Raw genomic sequence first — 24,219 nt, 5'->3', positions numbered from 1 at the left:
GGAGACCAGAAAATCTGTTCGTTATAAACGATAGTTCGTTATATCCAGTATGAAATTAATCAAATTGTGTTGCTTGGGACAAAGTTCTATATCTGCAATATCCGATGAATCGTTATAACGAGGTTCCAGTGTAGCAGTTCCCACTTTTAAAGCGATTTTACCGTTTAAACAGAAAAAAAGCAGTGTCGATTGATAGTCTACCCGAACGAATATAACATTGAAAGTAAAAGTATCTGAATGCAGTTCACCGATATGTGACTTGAAATATTGGAAACCACTAAACTTAAACTCAGATATACTTCTTCTCGATGTTTACCAAAGTAACGATTGCAATCTTAATCATAAGCGTCACAGTTCCACAGTCGCGAGTTTAGATACTTACCTATAATGCGCCGATTTAAAACCCGGCAGTCCCGGGTTCGAGTCCCGCAGGCTGCTTTCACCTCAAAACCGCGTGGTGAGTTTGAATGAACAATCCAATCGCGATTATAGTCCCGGCAAAGCTAGATCTGAACGAAGTCAAGCGAGATTAAAAACCTAGTAACGACATCAAAACTGCGGAATTCGACACCATATCGGTGATCTCGATTTCGACTGAAATCAACGTCGCAATTCGGGTAAGATATCATCTCGCCATCGTGAACAAGAATCGACCAAAGCTGATCGAAAACGTTAGAGTGAACAATCTCTTAAAGTAAACAAGTACAAAGCACGAATAAACCCCCGTACAAGATCCCCGTCAACATAACGTATCCCAACAGTTTGACCTATGTACATTTATATGCAATATTTCAACAATTGCATCTAGACTATCATCAAACTACACTAACTTCTTCTTGTGACTATTATTATTTACAAAATAGGTTATTACTATCAATTAATATTATCATTATATATATATATATATATATATATATAAGCATTTATTTATTCTTGGAATGTGCACAAGCGATTTAAACCCAGCCCACCAAGTCATACACATATAAATTAAAGGAATCGAAATATTTTTTTTTTTAGGACGGCGAAAAGTGTCATTGATAAAACGGATTGCGCTTATTCCTCGAAAGCTGAATATATTTGAATATCGGCGAATTCACTGTTTCGAAACCAGCTCGCTGTATTTTTAGCCAACGCGTGATTTATATATTCAAGCTTTAATTTTTCTGGTTGCGATCGAGGCTGGCTGCCAGAGCAGGTTTTCTATAAAGAAGGCAAGATTATCTCGATGCCACCGGGTTCGAATCCCGCGCAGCTGATCGGCAGAGTCTCTCGATGCCATCAGGTTCGAATCCCGGCGAAGGAGAATGCACATTACTAAACTCTCAACTTCGCATAAAAAAACGAGAGTTTTTTTTTTGACTGCGACTCAACTTCGGTTTAACAATAATACTGGATGATATCTTGTTCACGCTTCCCTATCATTAACGTGTTTATATACTAGAAGGAAAGTTATGTAACGCCATGTATTTGCTCTCTCGTCACACTAAGTAGTGTGCGCTACGTCGTGTGCGTCACGTATAGGGCGCACTGCCTCATCGTGTGCGTACACGACCACACAGTATTACTGTCTCACAGATTCGTCACGGTCTGCGGGATCTCCGATTGATGATGATGCGGATGATGATGCATATGATGAGACGGATGATGATGCTGTAGGTCTAGCGATTGGTGCATGAGCGCCGAGCTCAGCGATGACGTCATCTGCGCGTTTGCGGGTAGGAGGTAACTGGCGTAGGCGGACTGTTGATCCATACCGGACGCAAGGGACGGCAGCGAGGATCCCATTTTCATATCTGGAATAAGAGAAAGAAAAATCTGAAATTGATGATAACAAAATTATCTCCACAGTCAATTGTGGCAAGTGAGGATCCACCAGGTGTCGCTAGTGCGCTGTAGGATATCAACTACTGCGACGAGAGAGGATTCCACTTGTGGCAAGTGAGGATCCACCGGGTGTCGCTAGTGAGCAGTAGGACATCAACTATAGCGGCAATCGAGGATTCCACTTGCGGCAAGTGAGGATCCACCAGGTGTCGCACGCTCGTGTGCTGTAGGATATCAACAACTGCGGCAATAGAGGATTCCACTTGTGGCAAGTGAGGATCCACCAAGTGTCACTAGTGTGCTGTAGGACATCAACTATAGCGCCAATCCAGGAATCCACTTGTGGCAAGTGAGGATCCACCAGGTGTCGAACGCTAGTGTGCTGTAGGATAACAACTACTGTGGCAATAGAGGATTCCACTTGTGGCAAGTGAGGATCCACCAGGTGTCGCTAGTGAGCGGTAGGCCAACGATGCCAGATTTGTTTATCAGATTCAATTAAAATCCATCCATTTTTCTCAAATTCTATGGAACATGAATAAAAGTCGCGCTTATACGGATTTAAACCTTAATGATCAATCTTAGTTTATCAAAGAGGCAGGATTTGTCTAATTTGTCGGAGGCTAAAAATTCCCTTGAAAGCTCATTGAAAATGAAATAAATCTCAATATGAGTTTTCGTATAGATAAGCGCGCCATCTACCGGGATAACTGTAGACGACCCGCTATCGAACTCAACCCACCGATGCCTGAATCGCGTTGATGCTGGTGACTTAACGGCGATACGTTGTGAGAGGAATCTTTACCAGGTGGCGCTGACTTTGGTTTCCGTTTTCTCGTCTGTATTCCGTCTTTTTTCATCGATAACGGACGGTTAATCTGCAGAACAAATTGTATCATTGATAAACGGCAGAGCAAATTGTATTTCTGTAAATCCGCAGAACAGCGTTGGTATGCCATAAACATAACTCAATTTTCCTGTCCTCCTGTCCGCCCAAGAAATCTTGAGCGGTGTCATAGACCAATGGAGGAATTGTGGCCAGGGTTTGCGTTGACGTGGGCTTCGGCCCCTGGTAAGTGAGTATGATATCTTTATACAACGGAAGATATCGACACAGTACATCTTCGCTTGCCAGGGTTTTATTGCGGCCCGCCGAGGCTCACGCCAACACAAACCCTGGCAAAAAGCCCTTAATTGATCTATTAGAATTGCCCACGGTTTCCTGGGCCGACACCAGTCTATATACCGAATCTGGCAGTGAAAAACAACGCATCTGATTGCCTTATCCCATTAAATCGAGAAACAGAATTGTGAGCAATGTTATCTATAGACCAATGAAGGGTTTGCGGCCTGGGTTGGCGTTGGCGTGAGCTTCGGCGGGCGGTTATCAAACCCTGGCTAGCGAGGATGGACACGGTCATTCAATTTCCAGTTCTCTCGCTTGGTGGCGCTAGTCACAGCGATAAGTTGGAACCAAGGAGTGGGCTAAGTATATTTTTTTGATGAAAGCTTGATAACATTTTCATTAAGGCCTAATGCGCACAGTGAGACTAATAACCTACCCCATGGAGTTTGTAATATAGACCACAAGCGTTGCACACTGGTTCTCCTTCGTTATTTCTCCGCCAGAGGGAGGTAGTCGAAGTGCCGCAGTTTGCGCACTGGAGTCCAACTCGGCGACCAGTCGACTGAAAGGTATAATAATAATAATGATAATATGTATGATTTAGAAATAGATTTATCTACGCTCAAACCATTTCCATGGAGGAAGAGAAAATAACAATAAGAAAAACAGAAAATAAAAATACTTAAAAAGTCATTAAGTCATTACTTAGAGCTTTGAGATTGTTCTTATTGCAAAGCCCTTTTTAGAAATGAATTTTTATTTAAGTTTTCAATTCAGGGTTCCAAATAATCAGTCATTCCTGGATATAAGGAGTTTCCAAGTAGTTTCCAAGTAGAAGATCTAATACTTTAAGGAAGCGACTGCATCACCTTCATATTCCGATTACTGTAGACTCGTAAATTCATAATGTTTATTTCGGTAAACCTTTAATCCAGTGGTTTTTGTAAGCAGATATCTAACCTTGACACTACTAAACCAGGTTTCTAATTCCGAAACCACCTAGTAGGGTATCAAAAAGTTCCTGGTTCCAACAGTACAACTAATCAAATATCTTATTGCCAATTTCTCAAAGTTGAAAGGAGTTATTAAGGAGTTTCTCACATTTCGCTCAAATTAAAGGAGTCTCAAGCACAAGCATTTGTCGGCCGTTTTGAAGGAACTTTTAAGGAATAAAGGAGCCATAACGACCCTTCAATAATAACGATATGCATTCTATTGCAGGATCTATATATGTTAAACCCTGTTTTGATAGATTTTCGATCTAAGTTTTTCCATAAATCAAAATTCCTAAAGGTATTTCAAGTTTGAAAAGTTTTTCACTGAATTCAGTAAGTAATTTACGATCAATAGATAAGATAAGATACATGTCATACTCAACTTCCATTTTCATGGTATGCGAAGGAATAAACAATAGTTAAGCTATGACGTAGCGACATCTGGTGCCGAATCGAGTTAATTAATTGATCGTGCATTAACTTTATCAGTTAACATTTCCTGCTGACTAAGTGCCCGCAATATTCCGCTGTCAAAACCAATATAGATATCAATTAGCCTATTATTTGCGCCGCCTGTATCCGATAGTTTAATTTCATATAGTCGACATACGATGCATAAAGGGTTTTATGAGAGTTTACGATTTACAACCACCGCGCAACAACAACATCTGGCGCCATAAAATCGCCATCAAGTTTTTGATTTTTAATTCGTAGCTAATGAACTCTAACCCAGTTAGTGGCCAGTATGTGGTGCAGTAGACCGGCAGGGGCGGATATAAGGGGGGCTCAAATTTCTAATGTGACATCCAACAAGTCTGGAAAATCATTTTTGAAAAGAAATTTTAAAACAAAAAAGAAAAATGAATCTAAATCGGCCGAGAAGCCCCTTTTTTCCGAAATTGTTTTTGGGCCACCAGAACCTCCACCGATGTTTCACATGTAGCCCTCGCATTGCCAAAGTTCCCATTCCAATTTCCAGGCCCAACCCTAATAAATTATTCTTTATTTTCGTCTGTTTCTTAGCAAAAAACTCGGTATATGTCAATTTATCAAAATTATGAATTGTTCAAACATTCCTAGATCCGCCCCTCAGACCCGGGACTACAATTACTGGCAAATTTACGACTTTCAAAACAAATTTATTTCAAGTCCACAAACTTCCTGGTTTGAGAGTTTAAGAGTCTCTGTCAATAAACATATGCATAACTGTTTTTATTGCGAGCAAAAATGTGACGTAGCGACAAAATACTTAAAGGTATTTCAGGGAGTTCATAAAAAAAGACATTTTAGATAACACTGTTCATTAGAAAACTTTCACTATTTAACCAGTAAAATTATTAGGGTAAGGTTAGGGTAACGATATATCCCCCATAACCTACAATAGTTTTAGCTAGGACGTTATCCTATGTATATTGAATGACAAGTTTTTAGGTTCAGACGACATCAGCTAAACTTAATTCAATACTCGTTCATTTCAAAAAATCGTTCAATTCTAATCTTAACGACAGGTTTAATTGCGAGTCCTAATTGACGAGTTTCATTGAGAAGATTTCTGACGACTGCATGGGTGCATAAACTAGATACGTCCATGGACACAAGATACCCATTTTTATCATTTTGATGCGTGTTAAAACTCTATCAAATGAAAATGAAATTAATCGCATAAAGTCTTCGTAAACATATACTTGTTTTCGAGTCTATACGATTATCTACTAGCTAGATCTAGGCTAAAACATGTTTGAACCGTCCTTTTCGTGATTTAGCTGAAATCCCATGAAAGAACGACCAGAATAGCTGGCGCTTGGTGGCCATCGTTGAATGAAGCAACCCCCACACCCATCCTTACCCGCTATTTTGAAATACTCGAACGATTGTGTACAGATACAGAAATGGAAACGACTGTTAGACTATCGCTGCAGTCTCACGCGAATAGTTTCTGAGATGCCACCCGGATTTCTAGATAGGCTTTTGTTCTTTGTTTGAAGGGATTTTATATCATCTTCACGCCATTAGACTGTACAATTTTTAATCGACTTTAATTGAAATGCGCAAGACACAAGGACATACAGAATGGTCGAATGATGATAACAGGTCTGTAGCAGGACGGTGGTTTTTTCAGAGTAAAACCTTAAACCTGTATTTCTTTTGTTGAATACAGTCACCACGCCCGACCAGTCACCAGTCACCACACCTGACTGGTTACCAAAGCTTAATGGTCGCCACCCTAAGTAGGCAAACTTACAAACCACGTCAACCGTTACTGGTCTATGGTCTAGCGGCGAGCATGCTCGGCTAGTATGTGGCTGGTGGCAGGTTCGAGTCCGGCTATGACTAGGGCTATGGTCAATCTGGGTTATTTTTACGAGCAGCGAGCATAGGGCTAGGATGCGGGATAAGTTTTGGTACGAAAATACCGTTAAGAACTAATTGGCAATGTAGGACATGTTATTTTCCATTTTACGACTATCCCACTATCAATATTCCTTAATATTTTTTGTTTACAGGGATTTTATATTATCTTTACGACACGGAGTTTTTCATCAGTGGTTATAATGAGGACAACATCAGTATTGCTGAAGATGACTATTAGGATATAGTCGAAACGTTGAATAAACTACACTAGCTCAAGGAAACATTTCAGACTCTTTTTATTCTTAGTGTGCAGGGATTTTATATTATCTTTACAACACGGACTCAGAGTGTTTCATCAATGGTTATAATGAGGACAACATCAGTATTCCTGAAGATGACAATTAGGATATAGTCGAAACGTTGAATAAACTACACTAGCTCAAGGATCATTTTTTTCTTTTCTTTTAGTATCTATCCATCAACAAGCGTTTCATCAAGGAGTTTGATATTCAAGACTTACACCTACTAGCCTCTTCTGCGGTTTGATAAGCGGTCGATTGAGTCCGTTCATCTTGTGGTAGAGACCGCACGCGTTACACAAATAGTGACCGGTTCCGTCTCGTCTCCACAACGGCGTCGATATCGCGCCGCAGTTCACGCACTCGCGACCTTCCATATCAGGAAATAACGTATATCCATCACCTTGATCTAGAAAAAAGAACAAATTCAGACGACGATTAGATGCGAAAAAGTAGAATTTCGTTGATTTCGAATTAGAGAAAATAAGAATGTTCGCTACAATAAGCAGATTTCATTTTCTTTTCAGGTAAAATTATTGAAATGGAACCGCAGTGGTTTCAGCTAACAGCCATTTGTTATTCGTTTGATTGGTAGATTTCGTACGACCTAATTAACTTTAACTCAAGGTCCAGTTCCACAGTTCCGAGTTAAGATATAACTCTGGGCTAACTCATTGAAAATGAACTAACTTTAACTCACAACTGTGGAACTGGATCCAGATCTTACGACCTACAAATTCAATTCTACTAAATTCTGTCTTTTTTCTTAAATTTAATATATATGACTTTATTTGACAAAAAAAATTATAATGTTTAAGGTTTGCTCAGGTACAAAGTACATTAATTATAGCAACACCATAATAATAATTGCTAATAACAATAAAAATAGTCTGAAATGTTTCCTTGAGCTAGTGTAGTTTATTCAATGTTTCCACTATATCCTAATAGTCATCTTCAGGAATACTGATGTTGTCCTCATTATAACCATTGATGAAACACTCTGAGTCCGTGTAGTAAAGATAATATAAATTCCCTGCACACTAAGAATAAAAAGAGTCTGAAATGTTTCCTTGAGCTAGTGTAGTTTATTCAACGTTTCGACTATATCCTAATAGTCATCTTCAGGAATACTGATGTTGTCCTCATTATAACCATTGATGAAACACTCTGAGTCCGTGTTGTAAAGATAATATAAAATCCCTGCACAATAAGAATAGTCTGAAATGTTTCCTTGATCTAGTGTAGTTTATTCAACTTTTCAACTATATCCTAATAGTCATCTAAAGGAATAGAGAAATCTTCGTTGGTATAAAACTACTAGCTCAAGGAAACATTTTTCTTTTTTTTTTTCCTTTTTATAACCGTGGGATTTTTACCAATCTTTACACCACGGACTCTGTGGAGTGTTCCATCGAGATCGACCTCATTTTTTTTTATACGAAAAACTTAAGGAAGAAATCGGACGAATAAAATTGAAGTAGCGATTGTTTTGGCCTCGAGCGTGAATCACTCAAAGATCACGCGTTTAAGATGAGTCAAGTCTAAACGTCGCTAAACATATAAATATAGTTTCGCCGAGTTCGTCTTGGCTGTGTAGACTTTCTAAAATTCTGTGTTAGCCCACTCCAAAACGTCCAATTTATTTTATGTATTACACTACGCGGCGACCTGTGGACTCATTAGAACCCGGAGACACCCTGCGAATTTCGACAGCCATCAAAATTTATGGGTCGGATCAATAAGCTTATCAGCCGAACGGCCATCAAAGGTAAAGTTTCGAAATTTCAAGTCGTAAGCCCCGGCGCTTATCAGTGCAGGTAAACATTCTTATCAGATTGTTTTTGACAAGTCTGTACCTATAATATAAAATCGCAGACGCGCACGTATTACTGGCCGTATAAGAGGAATGGGATATTATTTCGTGGCTTTTGTTCGGCGATATTCTAAACACAACTCTGGGAAATAAACCGGATTTCGTGTTCAAATAAATCTGCTTCGCTGCCAGGATGTAAAAGGTTCCTCGTTGCTCGCCGTATAGACACGGTTCAAAGTGGCAAAGGTCTACTCTAAATATAGACCTTTTTCGAACGAAATAGAGAATTTTCAAAGAGAAAATAAAGCATGAAATATCCTCCTGGTAAAAATCCCCCTTGTCAAAATCCTTGAAATACTTGTTTGATAAAAAAAAAAAACTGAACTTAGGGGATTTTTACCAGGGGGGTTGGGAGGGGGGGTTTATTACCTACATTCAAAATAAAGACTAACTCATTCTAAATTTCACCGATACTAATGACGAAGATTTAAGATGCATCAAATACTCAATCTCTGAAACGAATACCATTTCTATCGCTAGCTAATAAAGTCTGAAATTTCCGATTTCGACCGCAAAAAAGAAAAGTCAAATTTCAACAAATTTGACTTCAAAATCTTAAGAATTGTTCTCCTAGAATTAGGAACCGAACGACCTTTCAGCTCGGAAAAAGACCGGACCTTATCGCGATGATGGAGAAAGTACAAGCGTCTGACATGTATATGACTGGTTTACAACATCTAATCTTGTGTCAACCGCGATGATAATACCGCAAAAAGTTGTTTTAAACAGTTTATCTTCTAATGTACATATGCGGTAGCGATAGGGACAGAAAAACCCGTACAAACTGCGCGGGTGTTTTTTTTTGTCTATAAATCTGGATGTTATGCGTGCAATGGTCTCTCATATCAGCTACGTTTTGTACATGGATATAATGAGTTTTCAAGGAGAATATTTCATATTTCGAGGAAGCGTGTGTGCCACTTTTATATATCCGAATTACTGTAGACTCCTCCTAAATCAGAACTGTTTATCTCAGTAAACTACGACTAAACGACTCGAAAAATATAAAAATCGACAAAATCATCTTCAACCTTGTGATATAGCTATTTCCAAAATTTCGATGTATTAAATTAGGCAGCCAAGAGAATTCACCCAATCAGTCGCTTGCCGGTTCAGACCGGTTGAAAAATTGTTTGAACGAACCGGAACCGAATTTCCCAATTATGTACTTCGATTTAAACACAAAATTCTGTAATAAACTCGACCGCCGATCACACAACTATATTTGTACTTCGATTTCTGATTTCAAAATCAAACCCCCTGTTTCGCTCCCGGCAGGTGTGGTGGGTTTGTAAGGGACACTCAATATCAAAAAAAATTTACCAACTAAATAAGTAACAGGGACAATCCCTATTTTATGATAATAAATCTCAGTAAACCATGAATTCGGTGGTTTTATAAGCAAGTGTTTACCATTAACAATAACTAAATTTTGGTTTCTAATTATCAAGCTACCTAATTGGGTAACAAAAAGATCCTGGCCCCAACTGAACTGATTTAGGTGCAGTCTAATGTACAACTCCTGAAGTACCGTTCTCAAGATTGAGGGTCCTTTTTTTCAGGAGTTTCTGTCATTTTTCTCAAAATAGAGCTGCACAGTTTCAAGATTTTTACGTTTTGAAGGAGTCCTTAAGGAATCGTTTGGGACCCCGGCGGAAAGGGTAAATCGCAAAAGGCAGGATTTTCCACGAATGCAGCAGAAAACCCTAATTACGCATTAGACGAAGTTAGTCATTCATTGTATTAGGCAGGTGCCTTAGTTCCCGGGTATAAATCACACGTTATACAAACAGCCGACATTGCAGAGTGACACGTTTATGAAGCCGCTGTGTTGATTTTCGACGTATTAATAAATATGAATTTATCAAAACTTATACTATACACGCATGAGAATATACCGGCCGGATGCTGTCAGGGTCGTTACCAGGGGTTAGATCCGAGGGTCTAGCCGAGTATATGTAGGCCAAATATGATCAGGAAAAGTTAATTCTAACAGCCCTTTTTGATCCCCCGAATTTCGGACAAAATTGTGCCTTTGTTTTTAGGGTCCAACCAAATATATTTAAGATTAAATTTATCAGAAAAGGCGATTATTCTTACTTACAGCCCTTTGACACCTTTTCAGAATTTCAAATTTGTCGGGATTTGTTTTTAGAGCCTAAGCAAATATATTTAATGTTAATTGATTAGGAAATAATAATTATCATCACTTTTTCTTCATCTAACTTAGATTTACATATGCATTGATAGCTTAGAATAAATGAAACAGTCAAACGAAAGTAGCTTTGAAAGTCTTAGAAGCTGTACAGGTCACTGCACCTCCGGAGAGGTAATTCTTACAGCCATTTTGACCCCTTTCGCAAATTTCTGACAAAATTTTACCTTTGTTTTATATAAATTTCCCTTTTCTTATATACAAAAAGTGCTTTTAAACAAATGGGTATACCTCTGCCAAAGGGTTTTTGCATTAGATGATATTGGTTTGAAATAGAGGATGATTTGAACATAGTGTTCGCAAGGCCCTAACTCAAACTGACGCGAGTGACTCATGTAACAAACAAACTTACGATTTATCTCAAACATGTAGAGAAATCAAATCGATTTAGATTTAGTCGATTTCAGATTGAGTTCAGTTTAAGAATTATTAAGAATGAAACTTTTTTTGTGAATCTAGACCCTGATAATATTGATATTGATATTGAAAGTAATATCTAAAACGTATGCCTACCTATACCACCAGGGGGCGTCGTCATTCCGGACATGTTAACGCGACTATTGATGTGGTGATTCCAGGCTTCTGCTGGAAGGTATCCGCCATAGCCACTGATCGCCTGTTGATCCTGTAATAATAATAATAATAATAATAATAATAATAATAATAATAATAATAATAATAATAATAATAATAATAATAATAATAATAATAATGATAATAATTATTATTACAATAATTTTGTAATAACGATGATAATCAGAAATAACAATGATGATAATATTCTTGAAGATATCAAAACCATTGATAAATAAATTATGATAATCATGAAATAATAGTAACAATGATAATGATGATAATATATTAAGCCTAGAAAATCTTTCTTACTTCTGCTGAGGTTAAAGTTGACCCGGCCGGTCGCCTATCTTTCCCTGTACATTAATTTTTTTGAAATCATGATCCAGTTAACAATAACAGACCCGGCAGTTATAGAATTGAACTGATGGTAAATACCATGGCAGTTTATGATCTGTCCTGACGAACATAAGGAGATACAAGGTATCGTTTTTAAAGCCTTATTTTGTCATAGTTTATATACATACCTGTAGTGCATATCTATAGGCGGTTTCGGAAGGAGAGCTGACTGGTGATGATAAATGTTGGGCTATGGTCGGGTTTGCTTGCCGCGCCGAATACGCCAGGCGACTGCTGCTGTTACCTGGCCAGTAACCTGTCGGCTGAGCTGGCGTCGGTGAATACTGCGCTGGGTAGGGAGATCGTTGTTGCTGTAATTGTTGATAAACCTGGAAATATTTGTCGAAATAAAAACGATATTCAATATGGCAGCGAAGCAGCGATAACACGGGTTTCCGACGAGCCATACGCACATCGAAAAAGAATGTTATGATTTTCGGGATTCGAACCCGACACGATGACTGGCACTACCACGTTAACTTGGTATAGTCTAATCTACAATACGAGACCTGGTCCCTGTACCGATTGATGCGTAGTTAACCGTACAACTACAATCTAGACAAAGATTCTAATTGCCTAATTCTCAAAATTGAAGGAGTTTTAACTCATTGAGGACCGGGTGTGTCTCAGGCCAATAAAACATTGTCCCAAGGCGAGTAAACCTATATACTGTTCCATGAAAAGTTGAGAAGAATTACAATCGAAGGAACCGAATCTTAGATTATTTCGCACGTACCTGAGTGTGCGGGTAGTTAGCTGCCTCAACTGGGGACGGACTGTGGTGAGCTGTAGTCATGTGACCGTTATGGTGATACATCGACGACGCGGACATTTGACCGCTGGTCAGCAACGTCAAATTGTTGGCCGAACTTCCGGACAGCGCCATCGGCGAGTTGATCATCACGTTAGTAGCTTGCGGTCGGTCTAAACTGTTGAAGAAGGTTTCCACATCCTCCTGGTGTAGCATCGAAGAGTTCGGATGGTGGTGGTGGTGTTGCACGTGGTTTCCTGCACCAGCAGCAGCAGCGGCGGTGGGTACCTGTAGGTGTTGGTGATGGAAAACCTGATGGTGCGGTGTAGCCGCTATATCGTGTTGGTGTTGCGCTACCGTTTCAGGAATGGGTGGTGATTCAGACTCGTTCGCCGCGTGTAACTGGTGTTGTTGTTGTTGTTGTTGTTGCACGCTGCCGGAGTGTAGGAGATGATGCGGTACCGAACTGCTGCGGTTCGACATCAAGTCGTCGTTGTTCAGCGCTGAAATATCCCGTTCCGAACGCTCGCTTTTGATGACGATGGCGTTCTCCTGGTCCTCTGGTATGTGTATAGTGGTCGGCGCTTGCGCGATGGAGTGCGTTGACTGTGGACGGCTTTCTGGTCGGTTCGGTGACTGCGCCTGCGGCGGTGTCCCGTTCGAGACTGCGTTCGCCTGCGTTAGATCATTGGGCTGAGGACTCGGGGACTCGGAATGCTCGGACCACGAAGAATCATGATTTTCCTCCATGTTACTGTCTTCCTGAAAACGGGAATATGAGTTCTTGATATTTTTTGATAAATTTTTTACTTCTCTGAGTCACCAGCGTTTCATTATCACTTATTGTAAAAAAGATATTCATGAAACCATGCTAATCGTTCTATCATAGAACGTAATTTTATGTCAGCGTTAGTTTTCCTTCTCTCTGGACTTGAGACCATTATTATATCGAGACTTATTCCATATTACGTAATTGTGATTTTATTATCGTAATTTTAAGATGCGAAATAAATTCATTCATTCATTCATTCATTCGTTCAAATATTGTCCATAATGTTGCGAAGTCTTGCCAAGCGAAATCAAATTCATTACTTATCTATATTACAACCCTCTTTATAGCCCCCATGGGTTAAAATTGGATCCATGAGTTCGGGCGACCAACCATGGGACCCTAACATTGAATTCCACACAGCGAACGATTGTCAAATTGTGAGTACGTATAAAATGGCGTTGTTTACGTTTTTTGTGATAAATTCTAACAGAATGAAATTTCTACCGCGATGTCAAATATGTGATACACAATGCATCTGACCTTGGACATGATAGCAGAGGCTGGTGACTGGTACCATCTTTAACCCGGGTTCTGTTCGATTAGCCCCGCCGAAGCTGGTTGTGTAAACACATTGTCCTTAAGTTGTTAGATAGGATAAAGAAATAAAATGACCTTAGAATTATCTTAAATTGTTAGATTGATTATTGAACTAAAGCTATGAGTTTAGACTGGCCTAAGTTGTTAGCTTGGTCATAGAAACAAAATGAGGTTAGACTGGTCTAAAGTTGTTAGATTGGCTATAGAACCAAAATGAGCTTAGACTGGTTTTATGTTGTGAGATTGGTTTTAGAGCCAAAATCAGCATATACTGGTCTTAGAGATCTAAGCCATCACTGAACGTTCATTGTCAATCGAGAGGGGTTTAACGGGTTTAGATAAATACCAGTCTTTAGAACAAGCCCGGTAAAAATGACTCCAGTCAGAGTCGAATTCGTCGCTTATTCGCAGAACGTCGGATATTCCAGATTCCGCGTGCGAGTTATTCGACAGCACGCGCCACAATCGCGCAGATAACCAGCCGATAAAAAAAACAGGTGGACCTTATCCCGATATATATATATATATATATATATGTATATATGAAAAAGATAAGCAGCGACACAAAACATTTCCTCGCGGCGCAGATACGTATCCATACCTCGCATATATTCAGATATTAATCAGCTCATTTATCGACCAGGAATCAGTCATAGTTAGTGTTTCGTATATAAGCTGTAATCCTTCAGATAGCCCGGTCATCCATCCGATTCTGCGGAGGTTTTTGGAGGTTCTGACTCGTAGAAAACAAACCTTCGGGACTTCTGACCTTATCTAGAACACAATATCGCTATCTGATGGAGGATATATAGGTCGGCTGATAGTTAAGAACTATCCAAGCAAGTGTCATTTTAGGTATTCGACAATTTTCGCCGAAATATCTCGCTTATTTTCAAACAGTTTCTCAAAATACCCTCAATCAAAGCGAAAACAAACGATGATATTTTCAAGATATATTTTTCCACGATTTTTCTCCGCTGCGATATTAATATCCGCGCTTAGCAACCTTGTATCCAGGTATTCCCCAACCAAAAAAAACTGAATATAATTTCTAAAGATAAATTATCATAAAATATTATCATTGAATTGTTTATTGTCGGAGTTCGACAGTTGCATAGTCATTGCATGACCAGCAGTCTAAGACTATGTTAGTCCTGTAGCTAATCTAACAACTTAAGACCAGTCGAAGCTCATTTCGGTTCTATAACCAATCTAACAACTTAAGGCCAGTCTAAGTTCATGTTGGTTCTATAACCAATCTAACAACCCAAGACCGTTCTAAGCTCATTTGTTTCAATAATCAATCTAACTTGATACCAGTCATAACTTTTGGTTTTATACCCAATCTTACATCTAATCTAAGTTCATTTTAGTTATAAAGCCAATCTAATAGCTTAAGGCCAGTCTAAGCACAATCTAACAATTTTGATCGCCTAACAACGGTTCCATAGTCGAACTTCGGCCAAAAAGTTGTCAAGACCAGTATTAAGTCACTAGACTGGTCTTAAGATATCGAATTGGCTATAGAACTAATCTCGTCTTAGAACGGTCTTAACTCGAAGCTATGACTATGGAATCGGCCCCTACTGACAATAGCACTCAGAGAATCCAGAATCCTGAGAGGCTGGTAAGCCAAATAAACACGCTATTTCATCAATAACGTTATCTAAAAACTGTGCAAAACATTAGTGTATAGCCGCGATGATTGAACGCTGCTTTGAATTGTAATCTATATTAATGTTGTCATACTCTACATTTTCTTTTTAAAATCCTAACTGGAAAATGCACCTGCAATACGTGCAAACGTGCGCGCGCGGTACCTGCTATTTCTCCGAAACGTCATTTTCAGATCATGAACGCGCGGTATATCTCTACCCCCTTACTCTCTCCCTCTCTCCGAGCCGGCCGCGTTTATGCAAAAAAAAACCTCGTAGAAAATAAACTGTCAATTTAACGCGAAACCAAACAAACATAAAACTCTATACCGCTATATCAAACAAACTGAACTGGAAACGGTTGAACAGAACCTACCCGCGCGGCGGACTCAACATCAATATCCCATACTCGACTATATAGAAAACTATAGAAACTAGAAAACTAACTTGAAAGTTTATTGGCGCCTGGCAAAAATAACACATATATTGGTTAATAGCGTCGGTTATGAAAATACGATATGAATTTTCTATAATACTTATGATCAATACAGTTATTTTGGATTTGAATATCGATGATTGAATTGAATTGACCGGCAACCAGTCTCTAGCCCCGGATGTCGTATAGTGCACATCCTCTGAAAACGATTTTCAAAATTCATCAAACGTTTTCAATTCGAAAATAAACGCCAGAATTCTGAAACGTAATTGTTATTGTAAAAGGCTAATATTGATGACGTAAAGCGCACACCGACTCCCCTTAATTGAATAACGCATATTAGGTATCAATGTATACAAACATTATCGTAAAAACGGCGTCAAAAACATTTCAGACTATTTGATTTTGAAAATTACTAAATTACTAATTTCGATTCATTAAGTTAAACAGCCAGCAGAAAAATGAACCCCAATCAGTCGCTTGCGGGTTCAGTCTGGTCGGTATATACTGTCTACACGAACTGGAACCGATAGCTTTAGAAAATATTTTCCATTTCATATTTTCTAATCTCAAGTGAAGCGTAAAGATTACTTTGTAGATATCGCGCTATATCAAGAAAATAAATCTTTGTGTAATTATCAAAAAATAGATTCTGTAAATTCGACCGCCGATCACACAACTATATCCGCACTTCGATATCCGATTTCAAAATCAGACCCCCTGTTTCGTTCCCGGTGCAGGCGTGGTGGGTTTGTAAGGGACACAAGAAACAATTCTGAATGATAAAAATTCGGATACATTTGATATATAAGAGCCAAAAATTGTCCCCAAAACGATTGAAAAATATATAATTTGTCGAGTAAGTTCTAGAGTTGATAGAATCATCAGTAATAGCGAAAGCAAATAATATAATTATGCAATTGCCACAAATCGGGAAAATGGAATGTTTAATCAAGATTATCGAAAAAATAATTTCTACGTCAGTTTGCAATCGTGGAATAAAAGGTTAAATTGAGAAATTGAGTAAAATTTCATGATCTTGTAAATAAAACCGGCCTAAATAAAGGCTTACGAGATACAAAATTTCATGTTACATATATTCCTGGCAGGTTACCTTTATCTATACACTTATAGGCTCATATATACATATATTGTTCAAATGGACCGCTTGGGAAGCCATTTTGTACTATATGGCGTATGAGTAGTAGGCTCGATAACATTATTGACGGGAAAATAACATGTTTTCACATATTGCGTGGATCTGCCAGCGGTAAATGCTACTTATCCCTTGTAACTTTGATGCATGTGATCGTATCCAGATGCGGCCAGGTACCGACGCCGAATACACCGCGATACCGAACATTTTACATCAAGCGCCTTTCATACTACTATTACCATCTAATCCGGCTAACTTTATTATTACATAAAATCCCACGCAGAGAATAGAAACAGTAATTATAAAGGAAATACTTAATCATTTATGATTATAATAATCATCATAATATTCATCTATCGAAGTAATTATCATCAGCATTACCGTTATCGTTTATATTGCTCCTTTTTTAAATTTATCAACTTTGTAACTGTTTTTAAGCGGTATATTAACCCCTTCTTTGTATCACTACTGCTTAATTAGTCTCTTTGTCCTAGATATTGTTATAACATTTATAGTATTCCTGAAGATGTTTATTAGTCGATTAAACTACTAACTCTTTCAGACCTTTCAGACTGTTCTAATGCGGTATATTAGCCCTTAGTTTGTATCACGTCTTTGTTCACGATTGTATATAATATATTTAGGCTGAAAAAATTGATACCTTGTTTCTCGTGTCTGCTGAGCTTCAAGTCGACCCGCCCAGCTACCTATATCTACCCTGTACATTACATGAAATTTTGATCAAGCTAACAATAACAGACCCGGCAGGTATAGAAATAAACTGATAACAAATTTCACCAGTTTACAGAATGACCCGGCCGATATAGGAGAACAGGGTATCATTTCTTTTCAGCTTTATATCTCATAAATTTGCGAAAAGAATACTGACGTTCTTAATTCAGAATTCCAGTTCTTAACTTAAATCCACCTATGCAAAAATAGAATACATAGGACATTTTGTATCTAAACCAAAACCTTCTAGTTTTCCCTGCTTTATATTAAGTTGACATGTATTTCTATGCGATATATTTTGATCTTCAGCTAGCTATATGGATAATCAACAAAGGCCCTGATAAGCGTCTGCAATCCAAAATTCGGTGGTTCGTTTAAGAGAAGAGAATGTCCGTTCGTAATTTAATTACCTTGTAGCTCTATTCACTTGATTCACGTGTATTTCACTTAATGAAGGGATGTGGTCCAGAAAATGATTTTTTTCATAAATAAACTACTCATACGAAAAATTGATTTCCCTGAACTTATTACAGGTTTATTTTTAGTTACAGTTCTGATGCGCGAGACTTCGAACTGAAATTCAATGTAAATTGAGAATATTTTCATTAAAAAAAAACGCCGGCCTTTTTGGACATCGGGTGAACCGCTGAACTAATTCAAAAACTGTGAAACTGGATCCTGTAAACATATATTGCTAGAAATAAAATTTCTTTTTGATTAGTAAGATCACAATATTTGCGATCAAACAATAAATGTAAAATCCCTGTTGAAAAACGTTGGAAAACTCAAACTTTTGAAATCTAAAAAACTAGATACAAATATATATGTATGAATAATATATACAAATATTTCGGGTGGTTTTAACCTACTTTTTTTCATTCTAAAATAGGAACCAACCGATATATTTCTAGAGTATTCTAAATATACTTTTCAGCCTTTTAACAATTGTGGAATTTTATATGGCAAATTTCTTAATATCAATCGGCAAATTAGAACGCGACGCTTTTGTTTTCTGGGCGAAACGGACGCGAGCAAACCTGCGTTGAATTCCTCTGTGTAATTCGACGCATTAAGCGGCGTTGTTTTTCTAATAAAATTATCCAGTTTTCTTCGGGAAACCCAATATCACATGAAAAGGCCGTCAGTATGCTGAACGGCGTGGGGGCCAATAACCCCGAACGTTTCGACATAGCACACGAAGCAGCATCCGCGTACTAACATCATTAGTCGATTTATAAAATAAATCATAAAAAGTCACGAATGAATAATAGGTCTCTGTATTGTAATATATACGTATGCGGGTCTTGAAGATACAATAGCATGGATATTATTATTATAATAATAATAGTAATAATAGCATAGCCAGTTTGATGTATTATTTGCTGGTCAAATACCAGGCTCTATATTATGTTTTCAGTTAAACAATTCGTGAATGGACAATGACCGGCTCGCGTTGGCAAATATTTCAGGGAATGTCCGAAAATATCGCCCGCTAAAACATAACTACAACAAACGTGCGGTCAAAATATCGCGGATCGGAATGAGGAAATATTATGTCTGCGTTATGGGAAATTTGTTACTTTGAAAAAGATGATTTAAAATTCGGCGGTTAGATTTTGTATTAAATCTACGTGATTTCAAGCACGTTGCGATATAGATAGCTATCCGCGTGAACTTGTGCGCGAATATTTCTGAAGTTGAAAGCAATTACGAGGACTTCAGTAAACGCCGAAAAAAAATCCAGGCATCCGCAGCGATAGTGACTTAAAACATTATATCATTAAGAATATGCGGATGATTATCTGGGCATGTTCATAAAAGATGAAGGACCCAGCCTCCCCCACCCCGCGTACATACTTCGCGCTGTAATCATGATATTCATAAATTAGGGAATAATCTAACTAAATATACAGGCGATGAATCGAAATTTTGAATTTGCGGGCTTGAAAACAACTGCGGTTATTTTATCACGGGATTTCCGTTGAAATAGTTGCCGATTTTTGCGGGGGAAATCGGCCGGACCGCAGATTTTCCACACATGCTGCACGGAATCGTCCGTTTGGCGATGAACGCCGTAAAGATTTAGTGAACATCATTATGTCTTGTTCAGCGAGGAATTCACGGACAGATGTTCGGCTTTAACTGGAGGTTTCTAGTGCGCTCATTTTGCCTGTAATTCCTATACGCGCCGATTTATTAAAATGTGAATACTCTAATTTTCTTCAATGATTATAAACCCAGTTCCACAATTGCGAGGTAGACTTCGTCTTTAGAGTTAGAACAACCCGAATGATCTATAATTTTGTATAATTTTACATCGAGCGACTAAGCAACTTCAGATTTTTAAGCTGGATCCAATTTCCATCGCAATTTTCAAGCCATACATCGAATACGGATATTGATAATTTTCAAGCGTCCTAAAATACCTTTTCTTTCCAAAATCTGGTCGCGTCCGAACTGAAATCCGAGGCTATCTGAGCTTTCAAAGTATCGAGCGCCGATGAAATCCAAGATGGAAGCCGATTGTTTGTTCGCACAGGCCGTCATACTAATACATTATAATGCATAATTTATTTTCCCTACACCTCGGCATAAACGTCGTAGTTTTGTGACCGGTCCTTTTCAACTAAATCGTTTTTAAATTCGTAATAATAATTATTTATGATACTTATAATGATAATGATAATAATCATAATTATTATAATATATTTTCTTGTATAGCGCGATATCTACGATATCGTAATTGCGCTGAACATAAATTGACGCATAATTCGGATAAAATATGTCGGCAATTCTCGCGAGGAATACCCGTAATAAAATCATCGATTTAACTAGTAATATATATTCGTTCAAAAAAAAAATTTCCAGCAATAGTTTAGAAGAAAATCCGCTTAAGCGATAGAACAATGGGAATTGTCAATTTCAAAATTTCAATGAGTATAAATGATATTATCTTCTTTTTCGTTACTTAGATGTGGACTAAATTTTTCTTTCACGTAATAGTGGGGACTCCTTTTCTTATTGCGCTTTTAAGCAAAGACTATAAGAAATTAAATTATGATAATAATAATAATAATAATAATAATAATAATAATAATAATAATAATAATAATAATAATAATAATAATAATAATAATAATAATAATAATAATAATAATAATAATAATAATAATGATAGTAATAGGCCTAATGATATTTTGGGTAGATTAAAAACATTTGAATAAAGCTGACTAGATTTTCGACTTCGACGCAATGGATCTAAATGTGACTAAGCCAATAATATGGATGTGTATTTGACTAGATTTATGACAATTTCTAACTCGGCGAACTTACTTTAACCGACGCCCTGCGACGGGGCGGCGTCTCCTGACGTCGGGAAACTATTCGAAACGGAACTGCGTCGCATGGTGCTGTTGAACAGACGGAGCCGAAAGCGCCGCCGCAACATTGCGAAAACTAAAACCGTCGAATTATCCGTTAAACAAGCCTAAATCGACCGAAACATTTATCTCTGTATCAATGCGAAGATTTCAACTGGTTGGGTCCGAGCGAAGCGGCGTTAAACGATTTCCTTCGTTTGCCGACGCAATCTTGACTGTTATAGGGTGGAAATGTGTGCGCCTAGATAAGGGCTGCAGATAGTTTCAGATAGGCGAGAGATTCAATGTGACTCAATGATAGAAAAACATTGATAACTTCTCGGAAACAGAGCGAGCGATAATGAAATAAAGACTACGGTCAAATATTGGTATACGCGCGCGCGCGCCGTGTGGTAGGGAGATAGTCGGGGCCAGCGGATTTAGGTCGCTATCAGCTTCTTAGAACAAACAATAGATCCGTACGAGGTCGCGTAAATATATACACAAAAATTATCATCTATTTATTATACGCCAAGTATTGCAGTCGCAACCTATGTCCAAAAATGGTAAAATGGTAAATTTGGTCATTAGGATCAAGAAAGTCTTTGATGGGTTTTGAGCTGTTAGTTTGTTTAAAAACCAAAAAGACTGGTCCTTAAGTTGTTAGATTGATTTGAGAACCAAAATAAGCTTACACTGGTCTCAAATTGTTAGATTGGTTATAGAACCAAAATGAGCTTAGACTGGTCTTAAGTTGTTAGATTGGTTATAGAACCAAAATGAGCTTAGACTGATCTTAAGTTGTTAGATTGGCTATAGAACCAAAAAAGATTTTGACTGGTCTTACGTTACATGATTGGCTATAGAACTAAAATGAGCTTAGGCTGCGTCTTAATTTGTTAGATTGCTTATAGAAACAAAATGAACTTAGACTGGGGTCCTAAGTTGTTAGATTGTTTATAAAAACAAAATGAAGTTTGACTGGTTTTAGGTGGTTAGATTGGCTCAAGAGCAAAAGTGAGCTTGGTTTGAAATTGTTGCTAGGACATGCATGGTCTCATACCGGTCCTAAAGACAAGTCTTCACTCCGCAACTGACCCATAGAGCCATTCATTAATATTGTTCCTTAAAGTCGAGGTTCAAACCATTGATGAAACACTCTGAGCCAAATCCCTGCACTTTAAGAATAAAAAGAGTCTGAAATGTTTCCTTGAGCTAGTGTAGTTTATTCAACGTTTCGACTTTATCCTAATAGACATCTTCAGGAATACTGTATTCCTTGAGCTAGTGTAGTTTATTTGACATTTCGACTATATCCTAATAGTCATCTTCAGGAATACTGTATTCCTTGAGCTAGTGTAGCTTATTCAACATTTATCATTTTTATTTCAATCCCAATGATCGGTTCATATTGATATGCAGATGATATATTTGCATTACTTGTAGCTCACAAGCCTTTCAAATAATGCGAAAGCGACACCATGATAAACTATACTAAACTAATGATGATTTAAAGTAATATTTGAGTTGGATTTTCAACTAAATGTTATATTTCTAACATCTAAAAAGATTTATTGGATCACACATATACACGGATGAATATTATTTCAATGAAAATATAGATTGCCCTAAGAAGCAATTAAACACAGTGGTTTAGTGATCGAACCACGCGCTGACCACGGCGTATCAATCCTATCAATTAGTGTATCAATTAGTCTTAACTAATTAGGTAGTGGTTTTGATTGAATAAGCGGGTCCTAACGAGTTTACTTATTAGAGAACTGAACGAATTAGATTTTTTTAACGCGATATTTATTATTAGGGAACAATCGAGACTAACCTATCTTTCCTTCTTTTAAAATCAAGCCAATATCTCTGCTTTCAAGACTAATACAAATTTCATCTGAAAACTTATTATTCATTATTTGAGTGACAATGTATGATTTGGATCGCGAAAACTATATGAAAGCTACGGAATTGGTCCACTGGCTCAGGCGGATACAAGGAGCATTTCGGGGATCCGGACCCCGCCTGTCTCATAGAGGCTTTACCCGTAAAATCCGTAAAATCTTCGTATCCGAAACTAATCATCTCGCTCGGAAATCGCATTTTCAATTCGCAGCTTTATCCTAGAAATTCCCTGTATTTTTTATTGTCCCAAATTCGAAAATACTCGCAAAATTAGAATTATTCGCTTTCCAAAGTTTCGTAGCGCAATTCGTTTACAGAGAATTCAGCTCGGAAAAACTTTTTTTTTCACTACGAAACCCACGCACTGTATCAATGTCTTATGTCTCTAGCATTGCTATATATATATCATCATTCATCTTGCAGATGGAATTGCAGTCGTTTACAAGCAATTAACAATGTAGGCCACCAAACTGTAAAATTTATTTGCCTCCGAAAGCAGTTTCGCTTTATATATCTATATATATATATGCCTACATACAATATCGTATAGACCGAGAGGAATCTATTTTGCTTTCGTGACTAATTTTATCATCATATCTTAGTCTGATAGTCGAACTAAGGCGAGTATTAAAAAAAACCGAAATAAACTATTCGAAATTGTGCAGATTTTCCTGACCACATTCCAGCGCGATATAGTAGTGCTTTGAGTATGGAAAGAAACTGTTTATAATGATATAGATTTTATCTTCGGTTTATCCAGTGGCTTTGATAAATCTAGATATGATAAGAAGTCGAGAAAAGTCAATTCAACATCATCCGTATCACAAGTGCCGGCCCGACTGTGGGTCAAACACGATCTCGCGCCTGATAAGCGGCGGCCTCGCGCGGATAAGTTCTCGGCGGATACCGCACGAGATAAAACTCGGAAAAGATCCGATACGGCACTAAAGCTTACCTTCTTATCAGCTTTTGATAAAAATCTATCTCTCTCTCTCGTTCGCGTATAGCTAAGATGATCCGAATTTAATGTATACAGATGCGTGTGAAGGCTTTCTGATGGAACGGTCAGAGCGCAGCGAATCCAGTTAAAATGAACCGACGGTTTAAACGCGCATGTCTACTCATACCGGCGACTTCCTACTCCGGTTTCCACCAATAGGATCGTTTCGCGGGATGACGTCACGGAATAATTAC

General features: G+C 38.0%; 1 protein-coding gene across 1 annotated transcript; it reads right to left on the bottom strand.

Moving 5' to 3' along the window:
- Window positions 1–910: 910 nt before the first annotated feature.
- LOC141909622 (uncharacterized) lies at window positions 911–24,094 on the bottom strand. The gene is made up of 8 exons (XM_074800136.1): window positions 23,981–24,094; window positions 12,393–13,169; window positions 11,785–11,985; window positions 11,198–11,309; window positions 6,818–7,005; window positions 3,387–3,512; window positions 2,567–2,702; window positions 911–1,793 (listed from the first exon to the last, which is right to left on the bottom strand). Exons 2-8 carry the CDS (start codon window positions 13,155–13,157, stop codon window positions 1,570–1,572), a joined length of 1,752 nt encoding a protein of 583 aa, XP_074656237.1. The 5' UTR covers window positions 13,158–13,169; window positions 23,981–24,094; the 3' UTR covers window positions 911–1,569.
- Between the last annotated feature and the right edge of the window lie 125 nt (window positions 24,095–24,219).

This window comes from Tubulanus polymorphus, chromosome 8 (assembly GCF_964204645.1).
Source record: "Tubulanus polymorphus chromosome 8, tnTubPoly1.2, whole genome shotgun sequence".
Lineage (NCBI taxonomy): Eukaryota > Metazoa > Nemertea > Palaeonemertea > Tubulaniformes > Tubulanidae > Tubulanus > Tubulanus polymorphus.
The sequence above is the reverse complement of the archived record's forward strand: the minus strand, read 5'-3'. Positions and strand labels throughout refer to the sequence as shown.